The 21200-nt window shown below is 33.1% G+C and overlaps 1 protein-coding gene across 1 annotated transcript; it reads left to right on the top strand.

The window, feature by feature from the left end:
• Positions 1-5: 5 nt before the first annotated feature.
• LOC124373434 (multidrug resistance-associated protein 1-like) lies at positions 6-20767 on the top strand (the record flags this gene model as incomplete). Its single annotated transcript, XM_046831806.1, has 7 exons — positions 6-188; positions 970-1150; positions 1232-1319; positions 4631-4709; positions 13731-13887; positions 17955-18018; positions 20695-20767. Coding segments are annotated over exons 1-7 (732 nt in total), but the record flags the coding sequence as incomplete, so codon positions are not given.
• Between the last annotated feature and the right edge of the window lie 433 nt (positions 20768-21200).

Here is a 21200-nt window from a genome sequence, read left to right as displayed (position 1 = left end):
ACTGAATGTTGTGCTTGTAGGGTATCAACCTGAGTGGAGGACAGAAGCAGAGAGTGAGTCTAGCACGAGCAGTGTACAGTGATGCAGAAATCTATCTGATGGATGATCCACTCAGTGCAGTCGATGCTCATGTCGGCAAACACATCTTTGAGAATGTAATTGGTCCCCATGGCCAGCTTAAGAACAAGGTTGGTAATTCAAAGTACTGGTAATTTAATTATTCAATTAAATAAAAAACATGTCCTTAACTTTAAGAAATATAGCTTAACTTCACCTGTTGAGGTTCTAACTATAGGATTGGCAGAAAACTTTCTGTTGGTGTTAATCTGTTCCCAAAAATTGCTAAAATCAGTAATAGTCATTTAATTCTACCCACTGCACCGGCATCGTAATATACTACGTTCCAATACGGATATAATTGATCACCACTATATTTATCACTTCAAGCAAACGCTTCCAATTTTCAATCCATAAATCAAGCCTTGGTACCCAATATTTCTGAGGAGTGTTATTGGATACCAGAATATAGTATAAAACTTCATTTCTTCATACACAAGAATGAGTTAAATGATATTATGTTCAGCCATGGTATTTGAATTATGGTGCGTACAGTTCACCTACGATTCTTTTCAATTTGTTCTTTTAGGATTATATCGATTATATTTATAATTTTTTAAGTAAACTATATACAACTCTGGAAATAATCAGTTAAAAGTTTAAATAAATCACTATTGCAAGACTTTACATATCAATGTTTTCAAACTTTTCTAACGTAAATAATTTGAGCGCACTGAGGACAACATGCGTTTCACCAAACATATAATTTGATCTACTTAGAATCATCATACCTGTTCAGGTAAATGTTGTCTTCTCATAATATGTATCAAAGGGCTAGATGGTAAGCACAACACCACAGATGTGTAATTAATGAGTAGGTTTATAATTAATAATGATCTAATGTGTGTGTAGACTCGCATCCTGGTGACCCATGGGGTAGCGTTCCTGCCTCAAGTAGACGTGATTGTGGTTATGAAGGGAGGTGAGATCATGGAGAGAGGTACCTTCAAAGAACTGTTGGAGAAGAAAGGAGAGTTCTCAGAATTTCTGATACAGCACTTGGCAGAAACGGACCAACATGAGGAGACTCAAGGTAATGCTTCAGTCACGTTGAGCATAATTTGAGGTTGAAATGCCTACATGTTCTCTTACTTTCATTTCCTTTTGTTTACAGACATCCAAGAACTTTTAGATGAAGAAACTACTCAGAGAATAAGAAAGATAAGCAAGAGTGAATCTTTAAGGTCACTCCGATCCACCAGGTAAGTACTGGTCAAACATAGTTAGCCTATTACTGTTCTCTGAGAGTATATGACATGAGTGACTCGATCTTGTCCTAATGGCTTCATTAAATGAAGTTGCATGTATGTATGTGAGGTTAGTTTAGGAACTAAATATTTGTCACTTCTGATGACATATGTGCAGTTAATGAACTACAGTTTTAGCCATTCAATGGAAATATTTTATTAACAGAGGAAATATATAATTCCTGAGGGCAAATTATTATCTCAACAGCACATGCTCAGTGGAATCTGTTTATTCACATATCCTTAGTTGTCGTGGTTCCAAATATCATGAAGTTCTGAATAGCAGTCCCTGGTTGGTGTTGTATGTGGAAGGTCACAAGTTGGTGTTGAATTAGGTCATGATGTGGGAGTTTAATCACTTGCCTCACATCATGTGACATTGCTCCAGTTTTCAAAGTTAGGTTATCTTAGACACCCCACGTGGTTGCTGTGTATTTCAAAGATTCAATGTCGGCAAATTAATCTAGAGTTTAAGTTAACAGCATGTAGTTGTTCAAATAATGTGTAAAAAGTCTTTATATGTGATGAGTGAGATTATGCACACGTGGTTGTAAAGCGAGTTCAGCCTAGCTGAGTTAAAAAAACATTACATACTCACCACTTTGATGATTTATAGGTTAATAAATTTCTTTGGACTTCATTTATATAAATATTTCTTATGTATTGAACATAAATTCCTTGCACCAGTTTGATTCACTTAAACAAGTGATTTTTAATGATCCGAGTTTAAAACGCATATTGTTTCACAACACAATAATTGGAAGCAAGTATATTTGAATGTTAATCTCACTACACATTATATAATTCCCAATTGCCACTTCACAAATTTACTTATAATCCAATTTTATAAAACATAAATGCTCGTGCTCTCTCGCACGAGAAATACTAACACACGTCATTTCTCTATCACTGTTCAAGCCAGAAGGAGGCTGGGCAATATGCTCCAGCTGTCAGGTCAAAATACAGAAAGTTGTGAGCTTTTTAGTCTCCTAGCCAAACTACTATGTTTTACTTTAACCCTATAAGTGGCAAGCGCCGTCTGAGACGTATGATTCACGCCGCCGCGAAGTGGCAAGTGCCGTCACAGCCGTCGCTTCACATTTAAGGCTGTTGCTCCGCAACCATCCATTATTTTTAGGCCTAGTTTGAACTGTCGTATTCTCCATGAAATTTCCTATATATATATATATCATATATTATAGTGTGTATTCATGTTACTAATGTTTGCTGGCCTAAATGGATCCAACAGTTTTCGTTTGACCAGGCAGCAGACGAGAGAACAGCTGTCTACTCGTCTCGTCACTGTTTTGTTTGGCGACTTTGCGTACTGTTATTGTCAGTATATTATTGTTTATCGCGTTGTTTGTGTTACCGGTAAATGTTTAGGTTATTCGTTCGTCATGGAAAATGTTGGGGTACTTTGGGATTATACCGACCACACCAGTATGAGGAACACAAACATATAAATTTATAGAAAAAAAACATTATAGAACGAAAAAGCAACTCATCAAATACAAACTTACAACAATTATTAATTGTTAATGGGTTTCCCGTGACGCCCAGAATGCAGCAATATCAAGGATGGGTAAGTGTAGTGGATTTCCGCCTTCAGCCGCAACTGCCGACCGCCACGAATATTTTAGAGTTACGCATCTAGTCACGATCTTGTAAAAAACGAATGGTCCCCTCTTCGCTCCTGGGTAAATCCCAAATTTTCATAGTGTCACCCATCACTAATCTATTACACACACAGTAAAACACGAAAGTACAAGAATGCGGCGCACCAGCTGAACGGGCGGCGAGATTCTGTAATCATGTTATCTACTAGACCGCTCGACTTTGACCTCTGTCTGAGGATGGGGAGGGGTTTGCGATAAGACAATTCCTGTTTTATATTTACGAAATATACTGTGCTATGACAAACTAAGCCACTATTATAGGCCCTACACTACTGGGAGGAAAAGACAAGCCCATTCTAGTGACTCGGAGTAAAAAACAAAAACAAAAAAAAAACAGTTTGTACATAGATTTAGTTTTTCCCATCTAACTTTTTTGTTCTTGTAAATAGAAAAAAATGCATAGGAAGTAATTTGTTTTGAATAAAATTGTGTATATTCTGTGAATATGACATTATTTTGTAGCTCCAGTAGTTTCAAAGTGACGGACAGTAGAACTTAAAAATTATTTTTTCTAAAAGAAAATCTTTACACATCTACAATGACATTCATCTGAAAATAAAAATAAGGAGCCAAATATCATATTTATTCTTATTCTATAGTTCATAAGGAAAACAAAAATATATAATGTTGCTAGGTTATCACTTAGACAATATTTTCTAAAAATAAGTTTAACGATCACGGTAATTTACCCGAAAACGGCCTGCCACTGAGACCACAAATGAACGCCACTTAAAGGGTTAATGTTTGTTAATATCGTCAATACATTATAAATTTCTAAAATAATTATCGCAATTAAATAACTCACATTTATTCCAATATAAAGTTGATTCATCCCTTGCTTTATTAATTATTTCAATCTGATATGTAATAATCAGGTGTTTATAATAAACGACAATTTCCGCTTACCAATTTTGCTCTTTAAATTAAACCAATATTACACAGTTGCTGAGTTGAGCAATAAAAAAAATTAATCCATGTATAAGTTGAGTTTCTAAACTGCTTTGATACACAATAATTGTATACAATACATTGATGACAACTTGTAATGTAAAATGTTACACATTTTTGTACCTCTAAAGTCATTCTAGTTTGCCAATGGAGTACATAAAATTTTGACCACACTTTGATCACAAACACACATGTTATTAAATACAGTAATATGAACGTGTCAGTAACTTCTATATGATAGTTGTTATTAACATTTTGAAATGATCTATGTATGAAAGAGATAATTGTCTCAAGTGCACATGTGTATCTAAAACAGTGTATATGTTATTGTTTGATGGGTTATTTGCTGTTGTGAACATGTTAAACTAATTCAAACAAGAGTGATTAGTAAACTCTTTACTACAAAACAAAATGTTACATACATGTACTGCTAGTTCCAGGCTCGTTAATATGGGCATTTACTAAAATTGCCAACAGGTTTTTAGGCATTATTTCTTCGTAAATTTCTATTAATTTTTATCAAAAGAAACTATCTCTAATCATTAAAAAAATTAAGGCATTAACATTTGAAATAAAATGTATTTTAATATAACAGTTAAAAGGTGATTTCTAAATAACTAATGATATTTTTACCTTTAGCCGAAGAAGTTCAGTCAACCTAGAGGTTCAGTCAAGCTTGAGACAGTCTGAAAAATATTTGTCAGATGACATGGGAAGTGTAAGTATGAAACCATTATATTTATACTGTAAGCTTAATTTTGGAATCTATATTATATAAAAATCTAATGGCGTCTAATGTGTCACTTAATCATGTAAAGATGACTGGATCGATTGTACTGAAATTTTACATGGACATTCTTAGGGTCCCTGGTTAGCATATTGGCCTATTCTTATTTCGAAAATGCCTCTGGTATACGCCCCACTGGTCTCTTAAAGTAGTGAAAAATCCCATTTTGGTCTCTCAAGTTGCCTTACAACAAACCAGTATTATTAATTAGCAGTTACCCACAGCTTCACACACAACTTTGTAGGCTTTCCATATGTATGGGCACTTCTGGTTCAAATGAATTATATTTCCTATGCCAATGTTGAGTTTTCCTTGTTGCCACGATCAAGAAAATATGACAAAAAGTGTATATTTGTGGTCATGTTAATTTACTACGGTCTTAGTATTTTTTGTGCCACAGTTGATTTTGCATTGTTTTCCTGATCAAGAAAATAAATAAACATATACAGTTTAGTTGTCTTTTTGAGAGAAATAGGCTTCTCATGTGTGCTCAGACCAGAAGTGCTCATATACATAAAAATTTGTGTGCAGAGTCTCAGATAACTGCTAGTTATATTTCCAAGTGGGTAATCTATGAACCTAGTTTATAATTAAATAATTAAGTCAGTATTATAAGAGTTAATGCTAGAAATAGAAACTAAAAGTTGAGGTATGGTAATCCTGAAGATTGCCTTTTAATTTTGAATTGGTTTTCAAGTTTTGTGTGTGGTATTTGAGTTATAAATTATTATAATTTTATAATCAATCCTGGAACCGGTGGTTAAATTTCTCTCAGTTGCAGAGTGTTTTAGTACCTTTTATATCACAGTATATTTATTTATTATCATACATATAGTGTAAAATAAGTATATCAAATCATATATAAATGTATCCAATATTTTTCTAAGAAAAATTTTTCCTACAAGATAATAAAAATATAGGTATTTCATAATTATCCATGAATACTTACAGTTATAAAAAGTTACGGTTTTATCTTTAAGTTATCAAAATTAATGTAAGAAAATATGAAATAAACAAAACATATACTATTTAATTTTGAGTTTAAAAAAAACATTGTACAAGTTTTTAAAATGTCCTTTAAATCGAAAAAGAAAACAATATAATGTACAAAAATCTTCATTATCGCGACTTAGTATAAGAGTAAAAACTTCAAGATTCATTTTGACTGTTTTGAGCTTAAAACTAATGTAAATTCACTTCTTAAGTTGTAATAGTTTACAAGTAAAAGTTATTGATCTGCTAATCTATTTACACTCATTTCAAGCAAGAAAAGAAATTATAAGTCTTAAGAATCATAATATACAATTGGAAACTTTAGTAATAAAAAAAGAAGAAACAATTATTCAGCTGGAAGAAGAGGTAAATAGATTACGTACTAAATTGAACCAAAAAGAAAATTTGAATATCTCTACAATCAAGAAAGTAAATTCAGGTGTACATCATAGTCTATCTCCTTTGAATTCCACACCTTTCCATAATAACACTGGACTGGAAAAAAGTTTATGGAGCCCTGAAAAAACAAAGCTGGAGAGTTTTTCAATGGTTGTAAAAAGTAAAAAAAATATACCCAAACCTATACCTAAGACGTATAATGGAAACCTAAATCCCATTGAATTAAGGAACCAGTTTGAGGATTTACAAGTTGATGAAGATGAGACTTCAAATGTTAGTGATCTCAGTATTGATGGAAGCCACAATGAGACACACATGAATAAGGTGCTCATTTGTGCTGATAGTCATGGACGAGATTTAGCCTGGCACCTTAATAAAATACATAAAGATCATGAAGCAGTAGGTTTTGTAAGGCCTGGAGGGCGTAGAAGACAAATTTTAAATTATAAAAGTATAGAAAATGTAAATTTAAATAAAAGATTATTTGGTGATGGTATGCGGCACAAATGATGTGGCAAAAAATGAAGCAAATGAAGCTTTGACTTTAAAAACTGAAACCTTGGACAGAGCTACAAATACAAACATCATTTTAGTAGACCTCCCACACTGTTATGACCTAGCTAGTTGGTCCTGTGTCAACAAAGAAGTTGCAAAGACAAATAAGCGCCTCGAAGAGCTTAGTGGCAAGTACTCCAATGTTACACTAGTGAAATCTAGTAAAGCAGAGAGAGCTTTACACACTCGTCAAGTTCTCCACTTAAATTTTTGGGGAAAGAAGTGGTTAGCTGAAGTAGTAGCAAAAGTCATTACTGCCAAGAAGGACCCTGACCACAGGCTGGGCCTACGAGATGTGCAACCTCCTCCTCCAGGTACATGTGATGTGACAGGGAACTGCCTACCAATTGGAAAAAACTACAGTGCACAAGTAGAAGCTCACCAGAATCTAAGGACTCATGCCTCATTGTTTATCACTTAAATATTCAATGCATAAGAAATAAATTAGAAGAATTAAATCTATGGTCAAATAAGTTAAATATACATGTTTTAACTATAAATGAACACTGGCTTTGTCCAGAAGAGTCTTTGTTATATGTGCCAGCAGGTTTTTGTGTATGTAGTGTTTATTGCCGGAAGCCTCCCCTTAGAAGAGGGGGTTGTAGTATATATGTTAAAAGAGATATAATATATAAAACTATTGAATTAGAACATTTATGTGTAGATTTCGTTTTTGAGGTTTCAGGTATATTTTTAGTTAGTTTGAATGCTATCATTATAACAATTTATCGAACACCAAATTCTCCTATAAATGATTTCATAAGTTTTTTTGATGAGTTACTTGGTTATATTAATAAAAAATATTCTAATATGAAGTTGATCATATCAGGTGATTTTAATATCAATATAAAAAAAGTAATGTTGAGGTAGATTCTTTTTTTCAATTTATTGCGTTTCCCATAACATGCAAAGCACCAGGGGTGAGGCATGCCTTGATAATATAGTTACTAATGTAAAAAAAGGTACTGTAACCTGTAACGTTTTTTGAACCTCATTTATCAGATCACGCAGCAGTTTGTGCAAATTTTCACACTATTGGTGCTCCAAACTCAGGTATAAAAAAAGGTATTTCAACTAAAACCATTAGAACATTAATGCCATAACGCTATTCAAAATTTTAGGGAAAACTTGACTCATGTAGACTGGTCACAGCTACAACGTTTTACTAATGTAGATGCAGCATTTGATTATTTTAACTTTATCTTGACAAGCACTTTTAATGTGTGCTGTCCTTTTAAAGAGATTAAATTAGGCAATAGTGACAATACTAATAGGTTAAGTTGTAAATGGTATACAAAAGAATTGGAAAATATTAGGAAAATAGTAGTTGCATTGTATGATAAGCTTAAAAACAGTAAGGGTACAGTTCATGAACTACAATGTAAAAATGTGTACACCAGAGCAAAAAATCTGTATAGATCTGAAATTAAAAGACAGAAAAAATTATTTAATGAGAAATATATTACCAATTAAAAAAATAAATGTAAAGCTGCTTGGAAAATAATTAATACAGAAAAAAAGGTTGAAGAAAAAAATCATGAAACTTTTATTGATTCTAGGACTTTTAATAACTTCTTTACACTTTCACCTTCTAATATAATTAATACTTCTGACCAGCAGAATGGCAATAACCTTGCTCTTGAATATTTAGAAAATTACATAAGAAATAAGGGTGTATTAAAAAATGATTTTAAATGGAAAAATATTGAAAGAAATGATGTTTTATATTGTACATCTAGGTTGAGTACCTCAAAAAGTGAGGATTATTATGGTTTTTCCAATGCAATTATGAAAGACATCATTGACATAATATTAGAGCCAGTTACTTATTTATTTAATAAGATGCTAGACCAAGGAACATTTCCTCAAGCTTTAAAAATAACAAAAGTAGTGCCAATTTTTAAAAAAGGAGATAGGACTAACCCCTCTAGCTATCGGCCAATCTCATTAGTTCCTATTCTTAGTAAAATATTTGAGTTTTGTATCAAAGAACAATTGTATAACTTTTTTGTTGTAAATAATCTTTTTTGTTCGGACCAATTTGGTTTTCTCCAACGTTTAAACACAGTAAAATGTTGGACGTTTAAACACAGTAAAAGCGGTTGAAACTGTAACAGATCAGGTTATTCTGAATTTTGAAAACAAAATAATGACATCTACTACCTTAATTGACTTAAGTAAAGCTTTTGATTGCATTCCTCATGACCTGCTTTTAAAAAAGCTACATTTTTATGGCATAAAAAATAATGAATTACGTTTATTTACATCATATTTACAGAATAGAAGGCAGATGGTTTCACAAAATAAAGATGTATCTGGTTTCCAAAATGTTTTACAAGGAGTACCACAAGGCTCAGTACTCGGTCCTTTTCTTTTTGTAGTAGCAATAAATGATTTGTCATTTAATATGCCTTGTAGGTCTGTTCTATATGCAGATGATACAACTATTTTAAATAGCAATAAACATCCGGAAACTTTAATTTTAGAACAGGAGCAGGCAATGACTGAAGCTATTAAGTGGTTTAAAGCCAACCTTTTGGTAGTAAATAATAGTAAAACAGAAAATTTAATTTTTACTCTTGATGGAAATTGTGTCCTTGATAGTAAGTACACAGAACCTATTAAGCTATTAGGAATATACATGAATAATCGATTAAATTGGGATGCACATGTAAGTTTTTTTGTAGAAAATGAGCTAGGGTTACATACCTTATCAGGAAACTAAAGTATAATATCAGTACTGAAATGTTACTCACATCATATTATGCCTTTTTCCACTCCCAGCTCAGGTATGGTGTACCACTTTGGGGAAACAGTACTAGTGCTAAAACTGCTTTCATTTGGCAAAAGAAAGTAATTAGAATTATTGCAAATGTTGGCAATAGAGTTTCTTGTGTCCCACTTTTAAAAAAATTTAGAATTATGACCCTTCCATCCCTGTATATTTATTGTACTTTACTTAATATCAAGGAACAATTAGATAGTTTTATTAGTAGACAAGAAATACACTCCTACTGTACATGAAAAAAATATATGCTTGAACAGATGAATGTTCGATTGGAGAAAACCAAAGGCACTTTTATTTATATGAAGATTAAACTTTTTAATAAACTTCCTGAAAAAGCATGGCATGTGTCTATTAGTAGATTTAAAAATGTTGTGAGTAATTGGCTTGTTGATAACACATTTTATTCTTTAAATGACTACTTAACCTGTGATATTAGTACTTTAATTTTTTAATAGTTGTGATTTTGTTGATAGTTATCTCTCTCTGAAAAAGTTATGGTTTTATCTTTAAGTTATCAAAATTAATGTAAGAAAATATGAAATAAACAAAACATATACTATTTAATTTTGAGTTTAAAAAAAAACATTGTACAAGTTTTTAAAATGTCCTTTAAATCGAAAAAGAAAACAATATAATGTACAAAAATCTTCATTATCGCGACTTAGTATAAGAGTAAAAACTTCAAGATTCATTTTGACTGTTTTGAGCTTAAAACTAATGTAAATTCACTTCTTAAGTTGTAATAGTTTACAAGTAAAAGTTATTGATCTGCTAATCTATTTACACTCATTTCAAGCAAGAAAAGAAATTATAAGTCTTAAGAATCATAATATACAATTGGAAACTTTAGTAATAAAAAAAGAAGAAACAATTATTCAGCTGGAAGAAGAGGTAAATAGATTACGTACTAAATTGAACCAAAAAGAAAATTTGAATATCTCTACAATCAAGAAAGTAAATTCATTTGGCAAAAGAAAGTAATTAGAATTATTGCAAATGTTGGCAATAGAGTTTCTTGTGTCCCACTTTTAAAAAAATTTAGAATTATGACCCTTCCATCCCTGTATATTTATTGTACTTTACTTAATATCAAGGAACAATTAGATAGTTTTATTAGTAGACAAGAAATACACTCCTACTGTACATGAAAAAAATATATGCTTGAACAGATGAATGTTCGATTGGAGAAAACCAAAGGCACTTTTATTTATATGAAGATTAAACTTTTTAATAAACTTCCTGAAAAAGCATGGCATGTGTCTATTAGTAGATTTAAAAAATGTTGTGAGTAATTGGCTTGTTGATAACACATTTTATTCTTTAAATGACTACTTAACCTGTGATATTAGTACTTTAATTTTTTAATAGTTGTGATTTTGTTGATAGTTATCTCTTGTTATTTATTTATTGTTGTTAAACCTATTTTATTGTTAATTTTAATTTGTTGCATTGTTATCTATTTATTGTTACTTTTTATTGTTTTATTGTTAAATATATTTATTGTTTTTATTTACTATTTAATTTATTCTGTATATAATGTTTTAGATATGTTATATATATTTAACGAGATGCTGCTAATACCATTTTTACTTTTATTTTCTTTTTAATGACCAAATTGTGGCGTTATTCACATGTTCATATAAAATTTACTTTGACTTACTGTCTAATCATTACACTTGTATTATGGGATTTTAAAGGTGTGATAGGAGTAGGCCTTTTAGATATAATAAAAAGTGACGTTGTCCATTGCATTGTCAAGTGCTTAAAGACAATAAAGATTTCTTGATTTGATTTCCTACTGTTTTATAGATATGCACTTTTCAATTTTAGCTACACCAATCGTAGGTAATGAACAATCATAAAAATTATGGTCTGATGCGTAACAATTTGTGAGGGATCCAAATAACAAAATAAATAAATAAGTAAGAAAAACTATGATTGGTAGAATAACAACCGATGAGTGAACGGCTGACTAATCATAATGCATGTCACTTGTGCAATACACTGGAACCAATACACAACAATTACGAAACATATTACGTTTCATGACACATTAATGTTTGAATTATCAGAGATTGTCTATATAATTTAAACATTAATTTTGTATTGTTATTAACCCTCCATCAGGTGCTTAAAATTAGAAACACCATCAGGCGCTCACGGAGGTTTCCTCCAGGTTAGCGAATAATGGATATCTTAGTCGTTTTAACTGTTTTTATTTGTTTAAATATTCATAATGATTTAATTACAATGTAATATATTCATTTTTAGAAATTAAATAAAAATTACTCTCTTATGTAATGAATTTTCCAAATAAGAAATTCAAAATCTTAAAAAAATGTTATTGTATAATAACAACATAATTAATTTTAAGATATAATGCAATTAATTGTAAAAATGTTTAACCTACTGTAATAATATATGCAAATTAACTTAGTTTTTAACTTCTTACAAAAACAACGTACTTCAATTCTTGAGATTTATACAATTGTAATGTCAATTATTACTCTGAAATCAAAATTTATTCTTTACTAAAGATATTTTTACACACTACACAAAGTTTCAAAACATTTTCCTTCTGGTTCTTATAACGACAATGTTCACTCCATAAAGAATACTGAAATGTTCCCTAGCACACTGGTACTGTACTGACAAGTCTCTCGTCTTCATTCTCATTTCACAAAATTCAAATAAAATATATCGTAAAACTTAAAAAAAACCATCACAGGTCACACATTTAGGCGCACACGGATTATTACTCCATAAAAACTAAACACAATAAGGCGCTCACGGAGATTTCGTCCAAGAACTACAAACACACCATCGGGCGCTCACGGAGGAATCGTCCAGTCTCGCACGGAAGTAGACCTCACACTGACAGATTTTGACAAAAATAAGTGGGAGGCTATTGTTTCGCTTCCCCGAAAGATACTCGTGAAGTACACTGCGGGAAACGACTGCCAACATCAGAAAAGTAGTACTATTTTTAATAATAAAAAATACACGGAGGAAAACTCCGTTTAGCGCGCCCGATGTAGGGTTAAACCAATACTATTTGACATATATTACGGTCATAATAACAAAATAATTATTTTTATGACCCCATCTTTGCTCTGTAGATTATAACTAAAACGCCTGAAAGCAAGCATTTACCAATTAAGCATGGAACCTAATTGTTATAGTAAAAAATGCTCAGTTTATTGCTGCAGCTAAGTTATAAATGATCAAACAGTAATTAAAGATATTCCTGCTCATGAGAAACAGTATGCTATGTAAATGTAATGTGAGATCTCATAAATTGTTAAAAAGGTATTTTGTGGAATGAAATTAACCAATACTTTTTTTATTGTAACATGTATCAAAGGAAAAGTGAGGGCTGTACAAATATTGTTTGCAGAAGTCCACAAACAGATTTAAATGTATGATAGTAATGACAAGAAATTAAATCTTTTATATGACATATAAAGTGTATATATATATATATATATATATATTCATAATTTTAGTTATATAAAATTCTAATTTTAAAAACATCAGGCCTGCTAATATTTTTTACATCCTCGTAAATTAAATTTAGCACCTACTTTGTATGTTTAAGTTCACCCCAACTTTTTCTGTGAGGTATTATATACCCTTAAATGCCTCAAATAAAAATACCTTAGAAGGTAAACTAAAACAATTATGTTCTATTATATTTTTCTCATATTATAACATCATTATGTAGATGTCCCTTTAAGGCTTTCATTGTAATAAGTAACACAAAGAATCTTAAGGTAAGTCTCTTAATATGAAATAATTAATTTTAACTGTAAGATATATAAAACCCTTCAAACTCTACATCTAATGAATTAACAGAAATGAAAATTTTTAGATACACCCCTTCTTTAGGAGATCAATATTTTATTATCAAAAGAGTAAAATAATAAAGAACTTGGTTAGTCTATAATAAAATATTATACATAAAAATTCCTTTTATTGATCAGTATTTTGAGTTCAGTAAACTTTGTTAAGGGAGATGAAATGGTTAAAATTCATATCCTATGTAGTTAAAATTAGAAAAGCAGGTCAAATTATATAATCTAAATGTGCTTATTAAAATGTTGTAATGTGTTCTTAAATGTAATTTACATGATTTAATTGTAGTGATCAGCACAGTACAATAGGATAGTTATAATCTTTATTTGTAATCAACTGTTATCAATATGATTTTACTGCAGACAAACAGTTTGATCGGTCTTGGAGTTTCAACTCTTCACTTTGTGGAAGAAACTGAAGAACCAAGTTCAGGACAGGTAGTAGAGATGAGTGTTTTGAAGAACGGAGAAATCGTGGACTCTGGTGTCGCTGTGGCCGACCAGAATGACGTAGAGTCTGGTTAGTTGTTTTGCCTTATAATTGTATTAAGTTTGTAATATTGTAATGTTAGTAAAGAGATATAGTCAAAGTCAAATCATTTATTGCCACAAACAATACAAGGATTGCACAGGCAGAGGTCAAATTAAAGTAAAATTATCTAAATTACTAAATTTAACATTACATACAGAACCAAAACATAACATACTAAAACTAGTCTTTCTTCTCAAGTAAGTAATCCTGGACACTGTAATATTCCTTTTGAATTAAAAATTCTTTCAATTGGCTTTTAAATTTGTTGGGCTCCTTAACATTCTTTAGATACTGTGGTAGAGAATTAAACAATGATATGCAGGAGGAATATGTTTTATTTCTGAAAAAAGTGGTGCTATGGCGAGGTAGGTTTATGTTATTGTTGTGACGGAGTTGGTATCTATGAGTATGTGTAATATGAGAAGTAAATAAACCAAAATTCTTGATTAGAAATGTCAGGCTGTTGAGGATGTATATTGATGGAAAAGTGAGTATGCCTTTCTCTCGAAATAGCGATCTGCATGACTGATTTCCGGCCAAGTGAAAAACTATCCGAACAGCTCTCTTCTGCAACCTGAAAACATACTGCGTCTTGGTGCTTTCATGGCCCCAAATTGGTACTGCATAAGATAAATAAGGGTAAAAACAACCATGATAAGCCAACAAGAGGATGTCAGCACTTTTGAAACAGGCAAGTCGAGACAATAAAAAAATACTGCTACTTAGCTTACCTGTAACTTTCTCAATATGGTTTGAGAAGTTCAGATTACGGTCAAAAACAACACCAAGATAATTAACAGTGGCTGACGGACTAAACTCGGTATCCCCTATGATAATATTCAAACATTCATTATCCAACTGGTTTCTGATTGCAAAATCAACTAGCTTGGTCTTTGCTGTATTAATACATAAAGAGTTTTCCTCCAGCCACTGAAATAATGAGCTCCCGTCTATGAAAATTTGATTCTCCAGCTGTGGTTTACTCTTACTGGAGACTACGAGGGATGTGTCATCAGCAAATAAGTACAAGTGAGAGTCCGAAATACACCCGGCTATGTCATTTACAAAAAGGAGAAAAAATACAGGACCAAGGACCGATCCCTGGGGCACCCCGGTTCTGACAATTAGTTCTTGAGAAAGTTTTTTTTTTAGCAGTCCGTCAGCATCCATATAGGGAATCTCAACCATCTGTTTTCGACCAGTCACATAAGAATGTATCCATTCAAACACATTGCCTCTCAGCCCAAGATACTCCAGTTTCCTCAAAAGCAAAGTATGATCTACCACATCGAAGGCTTTAGATAGGTCTAAAAAGAGCCCATGCACATGTTCCTTGTTATCTAGAGCCTTTGTTACGTCTGATATAAGACTAAACATTGCGTTTGTTGTAGACAGACCCTCTCTAAAGCCATACTGATGTGCATAAAGAACATTGCTTGAAATCAGAAAAGAAGATAACCTTGCAAGAAAGAGCTTCTCGAATACCTTTGAAAACGTGGATAAAATAGCTATAGGACGAAAATTATTTATGTCATGATCACTGCCATTCTTTTTATAGAGGGGTTTTACGATAGATAATTTAAGAGCTGTAGGGAATATTCCCTCCTCAAAAGAGCAATTAATCAAATATGTCAGTGGCCCAACAAGAAGATCAGCACAATTCTTCAAGAGATTAGATGATATTCCATCAAATCCCGCAGAGCTACCAGGCTTCAGCGATTTGATTACTCTAAGGACTTCTCCTTGATTTGCAGGAAAAAGAACCATCGACGAACACACTCTTTCAGCTGGGGAATAACGATAAGACATAGACCCAGATGAGTCAGCATGACTTTTAACTCTTTTGCCCACCTCAACGAAGAACGTGTTGAATCTGTCTGACACAGCCACTGGGTCCCTCAACAGTTTACCCTGCACGTCTTTAACAAAAAGTTCTTTGAAAGCCTTTACTCTTTTTCCAGGAATCATGTCATTAACAATATTCCAAGATGCTTTTTGTTTGTTGGTGGCTTTTTGTAAATGGCTAGTAATTGGAGCAGCCTTGGCAGAGTGGACACGTCTTCTAAATTCCTTTCTAATATCAATGAAAGATCTCTTGAGGGGATGAGTTGAGTCTAAATCCCTAGACAATGAGTAGAGGAATAACATTCTATCACGGAGGTTCTTAAGATCCTCATCAAGTTTTATCCTGCTACAATATTTCCTTGTCCTAACTTTGGATGTTTTTTCTGGGAAGGCAATGCTGAAGCTGAACTCCACAGCAGATAGGAAACCATCAAACTTCTCGCTCACATCCCTTCCAGCCACCATTTCTTTCCAGGATTCTCTTCGAAGAAGATTTGTGAAGATGCTGATGTTATTACTGGAAAAGAATCTACAGGTTTTAAACTTTAAATTAGTGTGCTGAGGTGAAACCGATAAAGAGATGCTCTCCAATTGTGCGTGATGATCAGAAATCCCAGTGACAAGGACAGTGGATGAAGCCTGCTGTCTAGGGATATTTGTAAATATGTTGTCGATAAGAGAGCATGAACCGCCGTATTCTCTAGTGAACGAAGTAATTTCACTATAAAGGCCAAAAGATGAGACAAGTTCCACAACCCTTCCAGCACTCCCGCCGACAACTGAAAAATCCACATTGAAATCTCCGGTCAGAACCATCCACTCACCGCGCCGATTTACATGCTCCAAACAACGCTGCAATGACAGCAGAAAAGAATCATAATCAGCAGAGCCTCCACCGGGAGGTCTGTACAGACAGATCACTACCGAGGCATGACGACCGATCCCAATCCTCACTGCAGACAACTCGCACACACCCTCAACAGCAAAACCCGACACATCAAGCGGTGATACCTTGCACGAATCACGTGTTAAGATACAAACACCTCCCCTCTCCATATTGGCTCTACAAAATCCACCAGAGACACTATATCCAGGGAGACAAAATGAATCAAGTTCCAATTTTTTTAGGAAGTGCTCAGATAAGCATAGAATCTCCGGAGAGTAGAGTTCCAGCAATACTTCAATCTGGCACAGCTTGCTCTTCAATCCCTGAACGTTCTGGTGAATGATTCTGAAGCATGTAGAAGGATTACTTAGGTCACCATTTCGTTTGCAGCACTCTTCTCTAAAAAAGGCTTGTCGGTTCTGGATTGGATGCGAGGGAGAGGCAAGGTATCCGAGTCATGGGAAGCCAGCTGGGGGGAGTTGGCCGAGGGGAGACAAGAGTTCTGGCCACTAATTGATACCGGAGTAGGGAGAGGCTGGGATACAACCTGACATTGAGTTGAATGTAAAGCATCTTGAGTACCCACATGTGTGGCAACAGAGGAAGTGGAGAAGCCCAGCTCAAGGACCTCTTGGATAGATTTAAAAAGAAGCTGGACGAACACTCTTTTACCAGTCAAATTGAAGTGTAGGCCCATTCTAGAGTAATAGGATGGTCCTCTGATAGGAGTGAGGGATAAGAAAGTTATAGTTTTCAGGGAGAAGACAAGGTTCTGAATCTGGGTGTTTAGAGATGAAATTAGATCATTCAAAGAAGGCTTATCATGTCTATATGGTAAACCCACTAAGACAATGTTAGTCTTTTCAGCCACCTTTAACATAGATTTGACACAGTCAAGGAGCCCAACGATATTTATCTCTACATCATTTGTTCCTGCATAGATTTTATACTGAAAGGTATTATAATATGTGAATATCAATATTATCTTTGTATGGTTATTCTATGATCGTTTGGATCACATTTATTGAATTTAGTTTGCATATGAGATCAGTAACTACACAGAACTTTTCTCTGGTGCATAGATGTCTGTGCATAGAGTATATTCTATATATTAGGCTAATTCTGTAATTGTACATTGAATAAATTTATTTTGAGTTTGGTTTATTTATTACTGACATCTTATCCATAATTTAACATAAGTGTGAATATTCTATTTTAAACAATATAAATAAATATATATATATATATATATATATATATATATATATAAAAGTTATTGTTTATGAATCTCATTTTACAATGGTTTTATTCTTGTTTGTTTAAGAAACGGAAGAATTACTCCATAAACGTCTTAGCAAGGTCAGATCATCGAAATCTGCATCAGACAGGTAAGATAACACATCAATCATGTAGCAAGTTTACTATAGTGATTTAAACCCTTTTATTGTGTAATGTGGCCTGATGAAAATGCTAAATTTGTACCAGAAGTGCCAGAGTCGCGTAACGAGACTTTGGAATGATATTTAAAAAAATACTTTTAACATCTATGATATTGGTTGCAGCCATGGGAACTGCTTTACAAAAATTCGAATTAGACATCTTGGTCCTCCATTTGCTTTTATACTTTCTATAGATGACGTAATATGCATCTGAAAACATCTGTCTCAAACCTCTGTCTGTGTCATGTAAATGGTGTCGTGTTGTTTACATTGTGAGTCAGTGAGTTATAATTCCAATGCACAATTTAATAATGTTTGAAACAAGCCAGCAAAACAAAATATAAACAAATATTATTTATCTTCATAAATAATATTTGTATTCAATCTCTCCCAAACCCTTGCGTTTTTTACCAAAAACCTGTGGCACTTCTAGCATATTACCAAAATTGTGGCATTTCTTAGCACAACAAACTTTTTCACCCGTGGCACTAAAAGGGTTAATAAGGATATGTTTTTTTTATATCAAGGTTCAGGTGTGATGAAAGACTTTTTGTCACAATGGCAGCAACAGATTATGTTTCTTGTTCTCCTCTTTTATTATCAGAGCTAAAATTTTTAAGTTCCCAACTATCTTTATTTATAGAGCCTCGTTTTAAAACTATGATATCAATCAACTGTTATTAAACCTTTCAGTATTACAGCAGTAGATTGTATATAAGCTGATTGGTTTGTATAAAAAGTGCATGAGTTTCTAAATGAAAATTTCTTTATTTTTGCTACCTATTGCATGGGTAGTAAATTCCAGGGTGTGAATATAGTATAGATTATCTGGGAGTAGATCAAGCATATTGTAATTAATCATAATGGGCCAATAAATAAAAAATTTATAAGTATTCTGAGAAATTGTAGACTGAATATTCGAAGTAAAACAAAGAACAAACCCTTGCTATTGTTATGTGTTACAATGATAGAACACTAAGTTTTGAGGATTGGAATATATTATTCTCTTCTTCAACATAACACTGTATATTAAGCCTTTTTACACCCAAAGAAGAAGATAGATTGCAATCCTCAAAACGCAGTGTTCTGTTCTTGTAATACAAAGTGCACTATGAAAGTAATGCGCTTTATTTTATTGTGACACACTATTTATCACAGGGCACTTGGACTGATTGGATAATGTGTTAGGGATTCTGCCCTTCCAAACGTTCTCGGTTTCAGTTCACTCCAAGCAGTAGAGTGGTAGGACATGTCTTTGCGTGGTCTGTTCTTTTATTATGTCACAGCGCAATAGAGCGCTCTATGAAACAGTAAAACACGGTCAAGTTTTGTGTACAGCTTGGGGAGAATGCAATTTATCAAATACTTCAGGAGCCCATTAAGGAGGAATGTATTTGGAGATCTCAGTGCGGAAGGTGGCACAAAGCCTTCAAGGAGAGCTGGGAGGAGGTCACTGACAGGCCTCGTTCTGAACGCGCAACAACAGCCCAAACTGGTGAAAACGTCCAGTGTATGCGCTAAGTTTTGAGTTCAGATTGTTGGTTAAGTATGCAGGTAAATTGCTGATCCCCTGAACTTGTCAACATTTGCGGAACATGGGATAGTTAGTAATGGTGGATTCACAAATTTTGTTGTGTTTGTGCAGTGAAGAATTGTTGGAATTGATTAGAAAAAGTCCTGGAATTTTTAAACTCTATTCCAACCGGGGCGAATGTTGAATGTTTGAGTATGATCCAGAATCTAAAATGCAGAGCTCCTTGTGGTATACCCAGTCTTCTTCCAAACCCAAAAAGTGCGCATAAGCAAATCTTGCATCAAAACAGTCTTCTTTGTTCTTCGAAGAATAATCCATTTTGAGTTTGTACAACGCAGCCTTTAATGTAGAGGTGCTCAAGAGACTGAAATGCTGGGTTGCGTTTGTCAAGCCTGAAATTAAAGGCAACTTCAAGCTCCACCATGACAATGCTCCCAGCTACACGGCCTTCGTCGTTACCAATTACCTGACCCAGAACAAGACCCCCATAGTGCCCCAGCTTCTTTACAGCATGACTTGGCTCTGTGTGACTTTTTTGTTCCCCCAACTGAAGAAAGAGCTGAAGAGAAAGCACTGGGAGTTTGTAGAGAACATCCAAGCTGATGTTACAAGATTCTTGAGTCATTCCAGTCGAGGAGATACAGGTGCTTTCCAGTAGTGGCTCCGCAAGTGTATTCATGCAGGAGGGAACTATTTTTAAGAATTTTGACCATTTGTTATTATATGATGAATAAATCTTTTTTTCTTAGGTGTGCATTACTTTCATAATGCACTGTGTACATAACAATAGCAAATTTCCAAAATTATGTTTTCCTTTCACATCAACTGTTGTTAATAATAAATCTTAAACAACAAATAAAAGTCAGACCATTGGAAAGAAGCACTTGACAATTACTGTGGTTATTTTCATAGTTTATTTTTGTATCTATTGTTGAATTTGTGACAGATCAGGTTACTCCATAACTTAGTTATTAAGAAAAAGATCAATCTGAATTTGAAGATTTATAATTATTTAATATTCAGAGAAATAAAAATTGGATAGAGTGTAGATAGTTAGTTTACTGACAATCAATTGCTTTTTTTATCCACAGAAATATTGCAAGTCAACCAGAGAGAAAACCAATAAGCAAACTAATCCAAGTTGAGGCTGCTGAAACTGGAAAGGTTAGTATGAAATATGAACACTGAGTAAATAGTTAAAATTGATATGTTAATGATAAATTTAACTTTTTTAATACTGGCCTATGCTAATATTTAGTTGGAATTAATATGGCTGGTTGTTTTATTGCAACTGAAAATATATTTAATCTTTGAATTTTGTGATTTAGTCTCTCATTCTCTGGCTGAAATCAAGTTGATCAATTGAGTTCAACTAATGTAGTTTAATGTAATGTTCAACTAAGTCAGTTTGTTTTTTCTTGCCGATAATGGTCAATATTGAATGTGTCAAGCTGTAGCTGAATAATAAAGTCAATTGTTCATGTGTAGTTGAAACCAAAGATCATGTTTAATTGTGTCTCCAAATATAATGGGATAAACTTTGAGTTACATTTGACATATAATGTTGCAAATATACTTGCTGTAGACTAATTAATTT

This window comes from Homalodisca vitripennis, unplaced genomic scaffold (assembly GCF_021130785.1).
Source record: "Homalodisca vitripennis isolate AUS2020 unplaced genomic scaffold, UT_GWSS_2.1 ScUCBcl_5548;HRSCAF=12325, whole genome shotgun sequence".
In the NCBI taxonomy this organism is placed as follows: domain Eukaryota; kingdom Metazoa; phylum Arthropoda; class Insecta; order Hemiptera; family Cicadellidae; genus Homalodisca; species Homalodisca vitripennis.
Note: the sequence above shows the minus strand (reverse complement) of the source record. Positions and strands in the feature narration are given on the sequence as shown.